At 36.6% G+C, this 15,012-nt stretch overlaps 1 protein-coding gene across 6 annotated transcripts in view; it reads left to right on the plus strand.

Annotated features, from left to right (window-relative positions):
- TANGO2 (transport and golgi organization 2 homolog) overlaps positions 1 to 15,012 on the plus strand; it is a 45,352-nt gene that overhangs the window by 18,563 nt on the left and 11,777 nt on the right. For all 6 annotated transcript variants that reach the window (XR_007506826.1, XR_007506828.1, XR_007506829.1 and 3 more), the window contains 4 exons: positions 11 to 99; positions 2,036 to 2,155; positions 3,141 to 3,255; positions 13,006 to 13,076. Coding sequence is in view for 2 of the 6 variants with exons in the window: in XM_049807010.1 (XP_049662967.1) it covers positions 11 to 99; positions 2,036 to 2,155; positions 3,141 to 3,255; positions 13,006 to 13,076 (395 nt within the window). In the remaining 4 variants the exon portion in view is untranslated. The remainder of the gene's footprint in view (positions 1 to 10; positions 100 to 2,035; positions 2,156 to 3,140; positions 3,256 to 13,005; positions 13,077 to 15,012) is intronic.

The raw sequence follows: 15,012 nt of genomic DNA on the forward strand, positions 1-15,012 counted from the left end.
TGTTCTGCAGGCTTATTCTAGCAGCTAATAGGGATGAATTTTACCACAGACCATCTAAATCAGCAGATTTTTGGGACAGCAGCAATGAGATCCTTAGTGGTATGTATGTCTTGTTGTTTTGAGTGGGTTTCATACAATTTATAAGGGAATTACAGCCTTGATTTTTTTTTTTTGTTACTGGGAGGGTGGTGGTGCATTTCTCATAAGAAATATGCTTCTTCCCAATGATGCTGGGGAAAACATGTCACAAGTTTGAAAGATGAGTTGTGCTATTATTATCTTATTTGTGTTTTAATATCTTGTGGGCTTTTTCCCAGTTTTACGTTCTTTAACTGATTTCAGTCGGAGCAGTGCAGTGGAAATATATCAGATTAATTTGTCCATCACAGACGATTACTTTAGTTTTGTCAGATACATTGAAACGCTTCTTAAAATATGTGGAATTAGTTATTCCACAGACTCATTGTCTGTAATACTGACTTGAAATCATTAAACTAAGCCTCAAGGAAGTAAAAACTTTCTCATTTCTTGTCAGTTAATTTATAGGCTACAGAATAATTTTAGTTATTGATCCATCAGTTTATTAGCTTTCGTGCCTACATTTTTCTAAACTGATAGTACAGTCACTCAGCTGTCTCGTTCTCCTATGGAGGGAATCTATATCTGTAGTCATTTTTAAGTATAATCAATACTTCTGCCTTTTTTCAGAAACATAAATGCTACTCTGGAAGACAAAGCATTGTTTAAATGCAAGATTTTGACTTTGCAAATACTCTTTGTTGATGCTGTGTGTTACTGTCATTGGCAAGGGGGCCTGTGAGGATAAATTACTCCCACTGCACTACAACTCCCTTGCTTCTGAAGTTCTGGCTGACATTTCTGTGTTGTGCCAGACATGCTGGATGCTGCTGCTCCTGCTATATAGCAATTTAAAACAAACAAACAAAAAGCTATGCTGAAAACTGAAGGGCCCTGAATTTTGATCTTTTATACTCATCAGCTCTGTCCATATTTGTCATATGAAACTGGTATATTCTCTATCCTGGGGGTGTATCTGTGGAGATCCCATGAATATATGGCTTTGAGTTACTAATGTTCTCTCAAATGAAAGCAGTGAGTTTAACCAAAATAAATTAAATTTATTTTTTGTATGACTTGAAAGTGAAAAATATTTTGCACTTAGAGCAATTTCAGGAAAACAGTAATTGCTATATGTTAATCACTGGGCATTGGTCAACAAAGCAGTATGTTTTCTTTTGTGGGCCTTTCAGTTAAAGTAGAGCACAGTAGTAAAAGTATTGTGTAAAGATGTGATACGGCTAAATTCAATATTGAAATTCTGGATACTGAAGAAAGAAAGGAGTTTCTGAATAATGATCTAAAATTCTTTTGATCTTCTAATGAAAGTTATCTTATGACATAATGATTCAGAATTAAAAGGTTTCTAACAATATACGTGTTATATTGAACTAGTTCTTGGTTTTGCATTAAATGCTTGCTGGTTAACATGAGCTCATTACAAATGGTGGGGGTGGTTTATGCTCTCTTTCAAGGGGTTTGGTTGTGGGCTTCACTTTTGTGGGTCCTCCTCCTCAATGTAAATTACTGTTACCAGCATCCAAGATTATTATCAGTTACCTAGCTTGCTCTAAATTTTTCTGGTTACTTGTGGATTTAAACTTGCAAATAACATTAATCTTCTGATATATGCTTTTGAGCTAACAAGCATTCTGAGCCTACTTAGTTTTATATGTATTTTAGCATATAGGCAAAGCTTATAATTTTGCTTTTACATTTAAATTTCTCATTATCTCTCATCTATTATTGCAGTAGCTTGGAAAATATTTGATAGTGCAGAATTGGAGGACAGGTAATTTAAGTGGGCTTACCTCACTTATCCAGAAAGACAGTCTCGTACCTACTGCATTTTATCCAGCCTGATCAAGACTCGGGATTTGCATTAAGAAATTCTGATTTAAGCTTGACATTTTTTTTTTAATGAATGTAATAGCCTAACTCTTACTGATTCCATTAGGTCTGGATATGGAGGAAGGAAAAGAAGGCGGGACATGGCTGGGAATCAGTAAGAAAGGCAAGATGGCAGCCCTGACAAACTATATGCAGCCACAGATTGATAAAAATGCAAAAGGAAGAGGTATGAAGGAGTAGAAATGGAGGAGGAAGAAAGTGAACAAACAAGCCCTGGTGTCCTAGTAAAATAGTGATGATTACAATATTAATTTTTTTAACATAACTATTTTATTTGTCCATAAAGTCATGTGCTGTAAACAGAACTTGTGAACTGATGACTTAGACTTTGAGTACCTGTGTGGGGAATGTGACTTGGATAATGATATTCTAATCAAGCAGGCAAAACCAAAACAAGATGTAGTGCCTAGAGCCTGAAGTTACATTCAGACAAGAAATGCAGTTCCAACTGTCTTCTCTTGAAAGTAATTCTAATTAACAGAACAACTAGACAAGCACTGAACTAGATTTAGATTACAGTAGACTTTTTAAAGTCCTTGTTCAAATACCTAAGTCAGGGAAACAATGCAGCTTGGATTATGCTGGAGGTTAGCCTGAAAGATTATTGTAGTCCCTTCTGCTCTACACACTGATAAATCAGATGAGTAGATATAATAGGAAAGAAAGGTCTTCCGAAACCTGTGGATTTTTTTTTAAAGTAAAATAGGTCTGTTTGTAACTGTCATGTGGTACTGCGTTGGGAATATATTGCAATGGCAAAACATGTTATACAGAGGAACAAATGAACCATGTCATTTGTATTTCATTTTAGGGTCGTATATCGGGGAAATGAAGCAAGACAAAGAGTTTGGCAAGGTGGGAGGAGAGGAAAGGCACATCCAGTATAGAATAGTTAGTAAATATGGGTTCTGTAGAAATATTGACCAAGAGCTTTTGACTGAGCTCTTAAGAGTAAAAAGTGAAGCTCTTAACGTGAACATGATATAATGCTGTAAGACTTTTAAAGGCTGGTTGGTCAGTTGATTTTGCTGGGTTCTTTTTTCACTCTTATACCCTATTGGTAACAAGAATCCTTTGTATACTGTTTGTTTTACCAAGCCTGTCAGAATAGTGAGCTCACACAAATTACTCTATGTACTTCTCTTTCTTAGGTGCTCTTGTAACAAACTTCTTGACTGCAGATCTGGACAGCTACTCTTACTTGAAGAAAGTTTCAGTAGAAGGACATCTTTACAATGGATTTAATTTATTAGCAGCTGACTTGAAGTAAGTCTACAAAACATCACAGTTCAAATGTCAAAGGGAGATAGATAGTAGCACTGATGTACATATACTTCTTGGCACAGAAGCACAACAATACAGAAGCCTGTCACAAACTAAAGCGAGAGCTCTTATCTTTTGCTAATTGGCATGTAAGGTCCTAATGGTACTCTAGTCATAATTTCCTTTATTATTTTTTCATCTTTCAGATACTGAAGGGCTATCTTGTATTCTAATCATTGCTTCCCACAAAACTTCTTGCAACTCTTTCCCTAATAGGCCATACTCAGTCTTTACCTTGACAGTTATGTGGCTTGTGTTTTGGAGAAAACAAAACCTTGGCTCTGTAATTTCTCAGAATTTATTTTTTTTCTGAGAGGTGGCATGCGGTGGCAGCATCAGAACAGCTGAAAGCTTTCAAGCTATTACTCCTGTCAGAGTGGCTGTATCATTAATCTTTGCTGAAATGTTTAAAAAAAAAAAAATCAGCACACAACAAATACATTAACTTCTTCAGGTTTCTGTAGCTGAAGAAAGGACCTTGGATACTTGATTATAATCAGTGTGGCTGGCACAATCCTTTCCCATGCACATGCGTGTGTGCATGCACAAGTATATATGCTGATTTTTCTTTGCATTATGCCTGATTCAGAAGAATGGACATCCAGGGCTAAATCTTCTCCAGGCTATGGATCAATTCTCAGTTAAATGCGTACTTCATGACCATAAGCAGGTATAAATTGCCAAGAGTACACTACTGCTTTGGCACACTTTCTTCAGAAGCATTAATCATACTGGACAACCTGATGGTGCAAGGCTTTTTCCCACTCAGCTTTTCTGCATGCTTTTGGGAAACTACATACTCTTAAAGCAGAGGGTCATAGTGTTTACTGTTTTCAGTGAAAATAATTTCTAGCACCCTATCGCTAACTGATCTTGTTTAGATTTTTTTACTTTCTGTTTTAGACCACCTTCAGCTGGTACTTCAGACTTGCCTCCTACTCTCCCACTTCCCTGCAAGTGTTTTGTCACTTTTTTTTTTTTTTAAGAAAGGCCTTTATTTCATGTTCTGCCAGGCTATTAGTTTTCATTTTTTAATTTGCTATGATATGATGGGTAAGTGAAATGAAACTCATATAGGTGACTGAAGTCTGAAAGGATGAATACAGAAAGACAGACACGTGCCACCTGTGAAGATACCAGGAGTGTGTTTCTGCTTGGTGTGCCCGCTTAGAAATAAGCGTATAGGTTATGTTTCCAGAAGTTTAATCCAGAAGCAGGATAGGCAATTACAGGGTTTGCTGCTTCTCTGTTATTGTTACCCTCTACTTTACAAAGTTCATTATCCCACTAGAGACTTCCAAAATTTTTCTGTTGCTTAAATTAATTTTTACCATGGTCAAAGGATTTGACTTTTTGTGCTCTCTGCTGCATGTTGCTGCCCGGCTAGCTTTCGTAAATTGGAAGGCTATCTGTAACTGAAAAGATAAGTCTTACTCTGTTTTGAAGCAAAAAGTAAGTTTGTGTGACGTAGCAAGCAGTAAGTTTGAGTTTCTTTTGAGCTAATTTAGGTAAATAGAATAGTCGTAATGGCTACTAGTATAATGATATTAAAGTAGATTTGATTGATGTTACTTGATAAGGCAGTCATTCATGTGTTGTTTTTGTTTGTTTATTCTTCTATGCTAGGCTGATAGGGAATTGTATGCTCAATTGAATAGTCTTTCTGTAGTGATGCAGGTCATAATTCCTTGCTGAGCATCAGTCTGAAAGCTGTATGTGTTGATTAACTTCTCCATTTTGATATGTCCTTAGCCTTGGATACTCTGATGAAATTAAATTCTTGGCAAACTAATGATGCAGAGCAATTTCTATAAGACATGTAAACTTGTCATTTTAGGAAATTAGAAGTACTCATGAGAGAAATGTAGTATATAAACGGAAGCTACTTTTCTATGTAACTAGAAAATGTTACCGGAGTTGATGCTATTTTGTTGGGCCATGTTACTATTCAACATAAAGATTGAAGACTATTCTTAACATGTTCTGCTGTGTAACAAATAGTGATTGGCTCTGTTAGAGTGGTGTGAAATGGGGAGGAAACTCAAATAGAAAGTGTAAATGAAGCACTGTTGGGGAGGGGTATATCTGAGCACATCATACTGCTGACTGTAAGCAGCACACTTAGAGACATTTACAGTGTTTGAGTTTTCAGGTACACATTTCAGGAAAAGAAATTTTTATCTTCTCTATTATTATGATGACACTATGCTAGATGATACAGGTGTCATGATGTGAGAAGGGAGAGCTGGAAACCACCATATGGGTTGTAAAATCTCATTTATTTCCACAGCTTTGTGTGACTTGTTTTAAACATGCATGGGTTTTGACACTTTTAGTGTATCTATTTCCTCTGTGGCATTTCATACTGTCAATTTAAATGCTGTTCTTTTTTTAAATAAGAATATTGTATTGGAAAAAATACTTAATACTTCGTTTTCTAATATTTTCAATCTATCATCTTGCTGTATCTGCTGAGTATGAGTCATGAATACTTACCCCATTATGTGAAATGTACTTTTATGTTGAATGTATGGCATATGGCAAACAGTTTCTATTTGGAGTCTTGTGGGGCTGTAAAACCAGCTTCTAAGAAGGCAGTATTGCTACTCCAATTTTGACTAGCAGTAGGTCTGATCAGATCAGAGCAAGGTTATCAGAGGCTGGACTGGTCTTAAGAAAATAGCCACTTAAGATTCAGAGTAGTTTTCCTTCTTTCTCTCTTTGTGATAATATCTGAAGTAATAGTGAGCTGCTTTTGCTCATGATCAGGACAGCATTTCTGTGTTGGGGAAACTTGTGTTTATGTCCAACAAATCTAGCTGCTACAGTTGCTCAAACTTTCATGGGTATCTCAGACTTGTGTTAGGGCTGTTGTGGTAGCATCTCACTTGTGTTCCATACTGCCAAGTGGTTAATACAGACTGCCCTGAAGGACAAACTGAAGTGGCGGCTTCTTGTCACTCTCCCAGGAAGTTTAGAGTCTCTGACAGCTTGTCAGTTAGAACCCATATTGTTCAAGTGCAATAAGATCCCTGTGTAATAGGAGTGAATCGCTTTCTCCATGAGGAATAGATGAATTGTCCCTTACAAAACAAGTCAGCTGGAGGGAGCTGCAGAAGAAGTCCTTTTGTGTGAGCTTTTCTACTCTCCCCTGTGACAGGCAGTTTTCAGTCCCTCCAGGGGAAATGTAGTAAAGTATACCATCACCTGCATTAACTAATTTGGTAATGTATTGAAAACGGAGATTATGTACTAGAACGTATTCTTCACATTCTGATCTGAAGAGTGAAGTTTGGCTAATAATAGGTTTTATCCTTGATATAGGACGGAGTTCCATTTGAAACTGCAGATCCCCAAAATGGTAGGGTTGGAATGTGTGTGAGGGGAGGGGAATAGATACACAAATATATAAAATAAAATACATGTTTAAAAGTGTTTATATATATAAATATATACTGTTTGTATATATATGTATTTTAATATGGAAATCTACAGCTTGTTATGTAGCAACATCATTGATGAGGTAAAAAAAAGCAAACTGAAGAAAAGATGTTTGGGAGAAGACTTGGCTGAACTGTTGATAGTGTAGGGCCTCAAGATTGAAACGTCTGCACAGTGTGACCAGGTTTTAGAAACATGGGCTGTCTCATTCAGTATGGTTATCAAGATAAGGCTAGGTGGGAAGGATTTGATTGCTCTCCAGAGATTAGACTTAGGTGCCTTTCCAATGAAAAGTGAGATAGGGTCAGACTGCTGGTGTGGAAAGAATGTAGATGGGCAAGTTGTCATGATTGCTCTGTAAGCTCAGTTACATTTCTTCTCATGCAATGTCTGTCCTAATACCACCTTCGGCAGAGTACATCTGTCTTGCTCCTTGTGACTTCCTTATGAAAATGAGGTGTCCAGGTACTTCTCTAATATGTTCTGTACTACCACCTTTGAAATATTTCTGCGTAGATCCTCAGTCATTTGCAAGTTTAATGAGATGGACAGTCCAATGTCAAGAGAAGGAAATAAGTTTCTGAAAAACTTTTTTATTTTATCTCTTCCCTCTGGTGTCAGCTTCTGCCTGACTCAAAAAAAAAATAGGACAACACCAAAGAAATGTTTAGACACTGACAACAAAATCAGAGCAGTGCTTTAAAGCAGACTTTGTATGCTGTGAGTGTCCAGCAGTATTCTTTTCACCATTTTATCTGATGGTAGGTGGCATATGTACAAAAATGTTTGGGCTTTATAGTTGGTGGTTTTGTGTTTTCTTGTTTGTTTTTAGCTTCAGAACAGAAAGAGTTTTCTGATTAGCTCGTGAAAATTGAACAAAAGGAAATTAAACTGTGAACTGTACTACTCAGTTGAAACTACTTTTCAGCATTTCAAGCTGCCGGTTTCATCTTTTTCCCCTTGACAAAAAATACATGCACGTGTTATTCATAAAACAATCCAATGTCCTTGTTGGTAAAATATTGACCCTGTTAGAAGATGAGAGCTCAGTGCCCAGGGGAATGATCACTTGGTGATAACCACACCCTCTGGAGCTTTATGGCCTCATTACTTTTTCTCTCTTCTGTCTGTATTTTTTGTTGAACGTGACTTGGAGCCACCTTGAAGTTGAAGGAGGGCAGGGGTGCAGAAGGATATTGCTTGTATTTCATCAGCATTAAGAAGTAATTGTGGAAAACTCTGCATGGCTGTGAAGCACCTATTACTACTGAGATTATGCTGCCTAGAATATTTCCTAGAACATTTATTATTGCTTACGGTTTTTGACGGAATGATGTATCTAAGAGCATAATTTTTATGTAGTTATAGTTTCTTATCTTTCTGCTGTCATCTATGACTGGGATTTAAAAAAAAATATATGTCTACTGGGTCCTATTGTCATCATTTATAATTATGTCTTTATTACTTCTCCAGTGAAATTGTTATCTATACTTGTAAAGCTGGGAGGGAAGAGAATCTGAGTCCAGGCCAGGATTTTGAGGCTATTGCTGTGATCAAGCTTATAGTGATTTGGTTTTTTGGTTTGTGGTTTTTGGTTTGGTTCTTTTTTTGCCGTATTGGCTTCTGCCTGGATGTTCATCAGTACTGAGTATCTGTAAAGAGTAGGAAGACAGTAGGCAGAGCCAAATGCTAAGAGTAGCTGACTGGCCCAGTGAACTAAATTTTGGAAGTATCCCCATTTCCAAAGTCTTTTGGAAGGCTTTAGTCTTGTTTTGACAGAAAGGAGCAGCAGTGTTGCAGTGGAGGTAAGGGTAATAGAAAATGCACATCCAGGGGAGTGTGGCCATAAAAACAATACAACACAGATGTCCTGAATTAGTGACCTTGCAGTTTGTATGTATTCCCCATCTTTTTGTTGAACTTCAGGGGATCTTGTTACTGAATTTGTCAGTCATGAGAATCTCAGAACACATGCTAGATGATAATATTCTTTCCTATAAAAAGCCATTGCTAAAGGAGGTCAGCAGTGCCTACTTATTCAGCATGCAGTCTTGTTTATGACAGGACTTGTCTTACAGCTGTGTTCAAGGGCTTGCTTGGGCCATTTGTCTACCTTTCCATCTAAAACTCTGTCTTTTGAGACCTCAGGTGATAACAATTGCTCTGATCTTTTCTCTTCATAGACCTTCTAAAGCAGATACAGGTTTGACAATTTGGAAAGAGTATTTAATGCACCAGTAAAATAGTTTGTGTAATTGCTGGTGTCTTAACTGGGGAAAAAAACAACCCCTATAATGACCTTAATGATGTTGCTTTATTTGCTTAAATACATTACAAGTATGTTGTGTATTATAATTGCCACTGCTGTTTTTTTAAATGACTCGAGTGCTAATGTTAAAATAGGCCATTAGCAGACAATGTTTTTTTCCTGTTTTTTTAACTGTGGTTTATTTGTTCTTCCTGTGCTTAGCTGTTGTCTGTATTGTATTAATTCCAGCTGGATTTTATTTGTAAATAGTTTGTTCCATGAAACACACCAGTAACTTTAGGTGACCTAAAATACTTTACTTGTGTGTTGCTTTTTCCATGCCCCTCTTCATGGAAAATGCAGTGTGCCAGGGTACTCTTACAAGTATATGACTTCTTGTATCTTAGCGTGTGACTGGGACCAAGAAGTCAGACTGGTCTATTAATGAGAGCTCAGCTCAATGCTCTCCTTTTTTAGCTGCCAAGGGATTCTTTCTAGTATTAGTACCAACCATGTGCCAACTCTAAATGTACTGTTTGGAACCAGGCTTGTAGGAAGGTGTCTAACCCCTGCTGGGTTAGACACGCATCATACACATTAACATCACTTTATGTGAACCATTTACTAGCTTAAAGAAAATATAAGGAATGCTGAGAAGAGGAAAAACCTGACATTTCTAAAATGGCCAGTTGGTCCTAACCAAACATTAATAAACAAGGACTTGAGAACTTCAAGTATAACTCCTGTTCAGTTTTCAGCCTGGGTCTAGACTTTATTTATGTAAGGCTTTGCAAGGGCCATAACATGCTTTGAGGAAGTTGACTATCATCCTGTTTTTCAGAGGCTTTGGTTTTTGAATAAGTGAACTCATACACCCAGATCTCCTCATAGAATGTCTGTTGACCCTTTGCACTCCATTCTTTTTTCACTCCTGGAAGGTCCCAGGCATCTCAGATGTATAGCTTAGTATTTGCAGCCAAATAAAGTATGGCTAAACTTTTCTGGCTATCTAAAGTTTTTCCTGTCTCCTTGAAGAACTGGCAGAATCCAGGTAAGGGAAGAATGTATGGGAGTTTTATATATGAAATTTTAGAAAACTTTAATAGTGCCCATCTAGCTTAAAAGCAAAATATCTTGGTAATTTAACTGAGGGAGCTAGTAATAGGAAAAAGAGTCAGACTTCTCACTGTATATGGCATGACTACAAAAATTGTTTCAGGAAATACCCCTTTTGCTCATTTTTTCTCATCCAAATATTTCTGCAGACAAGTATACTGGCAAAAAAGTTTGCTGAACCAGCATAATAGGTGAATATTTCATTAGAGGTTTTCTTCCCTCTTCCAATAATTTATTTCTAATACTTAACATTTTCTTTATTGAATAAGCTTATGTGTCTGGTGAAAACAGTTGTTGTTGTGATTGCTGTGTTTACCTGCTCATGAAAAAACTATACTTTTTTTTTCTTGTGTAACTTTTAATTCAGAACTTGTTTGTACCTGAAGGAGTCTCAAGAAATAGAAGGGAAGTTCAGGCTGTTGCTAATAGAATTTATTTTTCTTCTTCCACCCGTGCTTTGCAGTAGCACTTTCTCATATTCATTGAAGATGCTGTATTTCTCTGCCTTAGTGTGTTTAAAAATAATAATTTTAAAACCCCTTTTGTCTCTGATTAAGAAAGTACAACTGTTTTAACAGATTCCATAAATGGGTCACATACACAGTTTAATCTGTGGTAATGGAACAGAAATTTGCATCTCCAGAAATTAAGGAAAGAAAATTCTGGTTGCGTCTTGTATTTTCCTTCTACTTTGTTTCAGCTGCTTTTGGTATGGACTAGCTAGGTATTCCCAATGCAAATACTCCAAACAGACTAAAGAAACAAATGGCCTTTTCACTAACATACTTTTTTTTTTCTTCCCTGTTGATGGATAAGAATATTTTTGCTGAATCACAAGTAATACATTAGCATGAGAACTCTAGCAGAGACTAGTAAAAATCTTCAGTGTATAAGAATTAGGGCCAGAACAGGAACAGAATGATCAATATTCAGTGCCCTGCTGAAACTGAAGTATGCTAGTTGTCACAATTCTGATGTGGGCAGTTGTCTGTGGAGAGTTGGGGTGTTCAGTGAGGAGTCTTGAGTTGAGCATAAGGTAAATTTGAACAAGGATTTTAATGTTGAAAAGAAAAACAAGCATAAGGAAAATAAATGTCTTTTAAGCCACTAGAGGAAAGTTCAAAAAATGCCATTTCTTTTAACACTAGATAAATTGTAAATTGAATAACTGAGAGCTTATTTAACAACAAAAGCAACAATACACAAACACTATCTGCTATAATTACTCTCTTCTAACTATGCCGAAAAACTTGGACATCTTTTCTGTAAGGTACTAGGAAAGTCTCATGGGTTTGGGAGGAGGAAGGGTAGTGCACAGAGGAGGAATGGCAGTTTTATTTTTGCTTTGTGTTTTTTATATTCTTCCTCTTGTCTCTTCTGACATATATAATTAATAAGTTACTATTTCCCTCTTCATTTGGCTGTTTTGCAAAGGATGCTATAGAGTGTCTTTCAGAATGGCCTTTTAAGAAGAATATAAACAGCTAAATCAAGACTGCTTTGCTTGTTACTAAGATTTGAGTAGCAGGTGCTAATTTCTGCAGAGCAATTTAACTTCCAGTACATCATTAATGAGACTGCATTCTCTATACTGTTATTTGCATCAAGGCACAGATATGTCTTTTTATCTTAGGAAAGAATTAGGAGCTGGAAATGGCTTCTCTACTGTATTATGTTTTATGCTACTCAATCCAAAATCAATCTTAACTGCAAGCTTTGTGTGTGTTTGGGTTTTTTTTTTAAATTCAAAAAGTCTTACCTGCTGTCTAAGGAGCTAGAGCTTGAGGGACAAATTAAAAGCTGAACTACAGTCAGAATGTATTTGTTGGTAACTGCAATAATACTCTCTTCCACTGTGAAAAAGGAAATCACTACTGGGAAGTACAGAATTATATGACCTCATGGCTGTGTCCTGGCAAATTTAAAAAAAAAACAAAACAAAAAAACACCACCACCTCAAACAAAAACAAACAAAAAAAACACCACCAAAAGCCACCAACTGGTAGCAGTCTGAGGAATCACTATTTCGTGTCAGCTGATGGGATTGAGGGTTGCTGAGAGTGAGCCATGTAATGGCAATCCATCCCCCACCCTCTATTTCCCACAAGACACACAAGGCTTACTGATGACCTTAGTTGTTTGTTTTTCCTTATGACTTGATTTGGTTTTTGTGTTGTCAATATCAGAACAACTACTTAAAAATCTATGCTGTTTGGATATGCTGATATTGCCTTTGCCAAGTGAAAGTTACTTGCAAAGTTGGAAGCTGTCGTTGAACATTATATGAGATCCCTCCTGCTAAACTGTGCGCAAGAGAGAACTTAGAAACAGTAACTACAACTCTCTGAAAACAGCCTGAAAATGCGTATCTGTCACTTAAAGGATCCAACTATGCCCTACAACATCGTTGTAAGTGGGCCTAAAAAATTTACTTCTGCCAGATAAAATGTCCCACAGTAGTCAGCCTCTTAGAATGCAGTAGTGGTTCAAAAGAAATGATGGGGAAATGTTACTTGCTGTGATGGACTGTGCTTTTGTTTTGACATGCTCCTTTCCCCCAGGTAACTAAATCTTCAGTTATTCAAAACTGCACAGATTTTTGTCATTAAGCCTGGCTACTTTCATGCAGCAGTTCTGGGTTTTTACTAAATTTTATTACAGTTATGTTTAAAAATTATAATGGTACTATGTGATAGTGGTACAGCTAATATGATATTTTGAGAGGAAGAGAGTAATGTAACTCATCAATTAATCTCTGCGCTCTGGTATCGTAGTAGTAACAGTGGGAGAAACATCTTGATGTGTTTGAAGATTGCATGAAATTAGAGCATAATCAAATATAGAAGTTGATGGTTTTTCAAGGAGAAATTCTTGTTTATATTTTTCAGTACCACCAAAGGAGATGTAATTTGCTACTATGGAAACAAAGGAGAACCAGAACCTGTTTTCCTAAATCCTGGTAGGTTTTCTTTAGAAAGGTCTGAATATTAACTTTTTGTTATTTTAAAGGAGTCAGAATGTAGCTGTATTGCTTTAGTAATTTAGCTATTTAAGCATTGTCTTCACTAACTTTTTCTTTGCATTCTTTAAAAAACCAAAAAATATTAAATGTCCTCAAGTGCATTTAAGGATTTACTAATAAATTTCAGTGAAGAATCAATAGTTCATTAAAAGCTTCTATCCATGTCAGTATACCCGCCTGCACGGCAATTAGTGGGATGCCCCTTAGCTAACTACGACTGAAGGACAGAAGTCTGTCTTGAGGAATGGAATTTTCAAAAGGTCGTGGATTTGACCCTAACTCTCCCTACCCAGCAGTGTTAAGGGCATAGTGTGACTGTGCCCACCTAGGGACAGAGCTGGCTTTAAAAAAAATAATAAAAATTATGTCTTATCAGGTGGATTGATTTAAAATATTTAAAATCTAGTCCTTTGCTAGCCAACTACACAGAACAATACTCCAGAATTCATCACCAAAAAGCCAATTTAAATGGACAAGGACACATAGAAGGCTCTGAGCAGTGTAGCTGGTTGATAACAGTTAATGACAGTGGCTTGTTTTGCCTGCTCAGGTTAATGCTGCCAGTCAGCAAATAGTCACTGTAGCAATTACAGCATAAATCCTTAGAAAACAGCTGTTAGATTTTGTACAGCAACAAACACAAAATGTTTTAATATAAACATTAAAAAAAAAAAAATCTGGCCACTTGTCATGAGAAACTGAATCACAAATTTTAGGTATCTTCAGACTGTAGCAAAGAGTTCTAGTCTCCATGCTTCAACAGTAAATTCCTTTTCTGTGTGTGTGGCTGCCTTTAGGCAGAGACAAGCTTTGGAAATCTTTGTGCTTACTTGCTTGGACTGTGGTGAGAAATATAGGGTACCTCTAAAGAGAAAGCTCCTTGTCATCAAAGGTTGCTTTGCAGTGTTTTTCAAGAGTAAAATCAGAGGCAAACATAAATTATGATTAATATAGCTAAACTGGAAAAGACTAGACTGCAAAAATGATGTTATTTTGTGGTACTATTTTCATAGTTAAGCAAACCAGATGTTAAAAGTAACTGCTGCAAATATGGATTAGAGTGAAACTGTGAAACAAAGTACTGAATATTAGCACAGAACAGTGCTTATGCACAGCCCAGTGTAAGCTGCATGCCTGCTCTAGTCTCCTGTTTAGGAATGGGCCGTGTGTTTTATAGCTTACCTGCAGATAAAGATTAGCTGGGGAATCACTTAAATTTTATTAAACTTTGTGAAATCTGTAATGACAATTGCAAATCAGAATACTCTTTCCACTTAAACTGATTCCGCCACCCCTTCGTCCCCCCAACATTATTTAGTAAGTATGTAGATACTATGCAGCTAGAAGTGGTCCACGGGGACTGGTCTGTAAACAGTTGATTGTTATTACTTTTCAATCTAAAACTTATCACGTAATCTCCTTATTACAGACCTCATTAATGTTATGACATGTAAAGCTTGAAGGGTTAAAGTTGCTTTACAGAAGTAAACTCAATGTTATGATTAGGAGCTATTTTATGCTTAGGTTATGTAATACCCTAATGTTTCTATTAGTGTTGTGTTCTGGAGGAAAAAAAAGGCTTTGATATTTCACCTGATTTCACACCACAGTGTACATTGTGTTAATGACAGTGCTGAAAATCTCAAATTTAGCTAACTTTAGTAAACTTAAAGCAATGATGCTCTGCAGTGGGTGTTTTGGGGTTTGTTTTTTTTTTTGTGGTTGTGTGCTGATTTTGTAGGCTTCCCCCCCCCCCCATAAAACAGTCAAAAGTACTGGTCTAGAAGAGTTGGTTGTTGAAAAATTGTTACATTATTTTATTATGAGTTACACACCTAGGAGACTGAAGGGGTGTTGTATTTATTTTGTCACA

The sequence above is a fragment of the Accipiter gentilis genome, chromosome 7 (genome assembly GCF_929443795.1).
Source record: "Accipiter gentilis chromosome 7, bAccGen1.1, whole genome shotgun sequence".
In the NCBI taxonomy this organism is placed as follows: Eukaryota; Metazoa; Chordata; class Aves; order Accipitriformes; family Accipitridae; genus Astur; species Astur gentilis.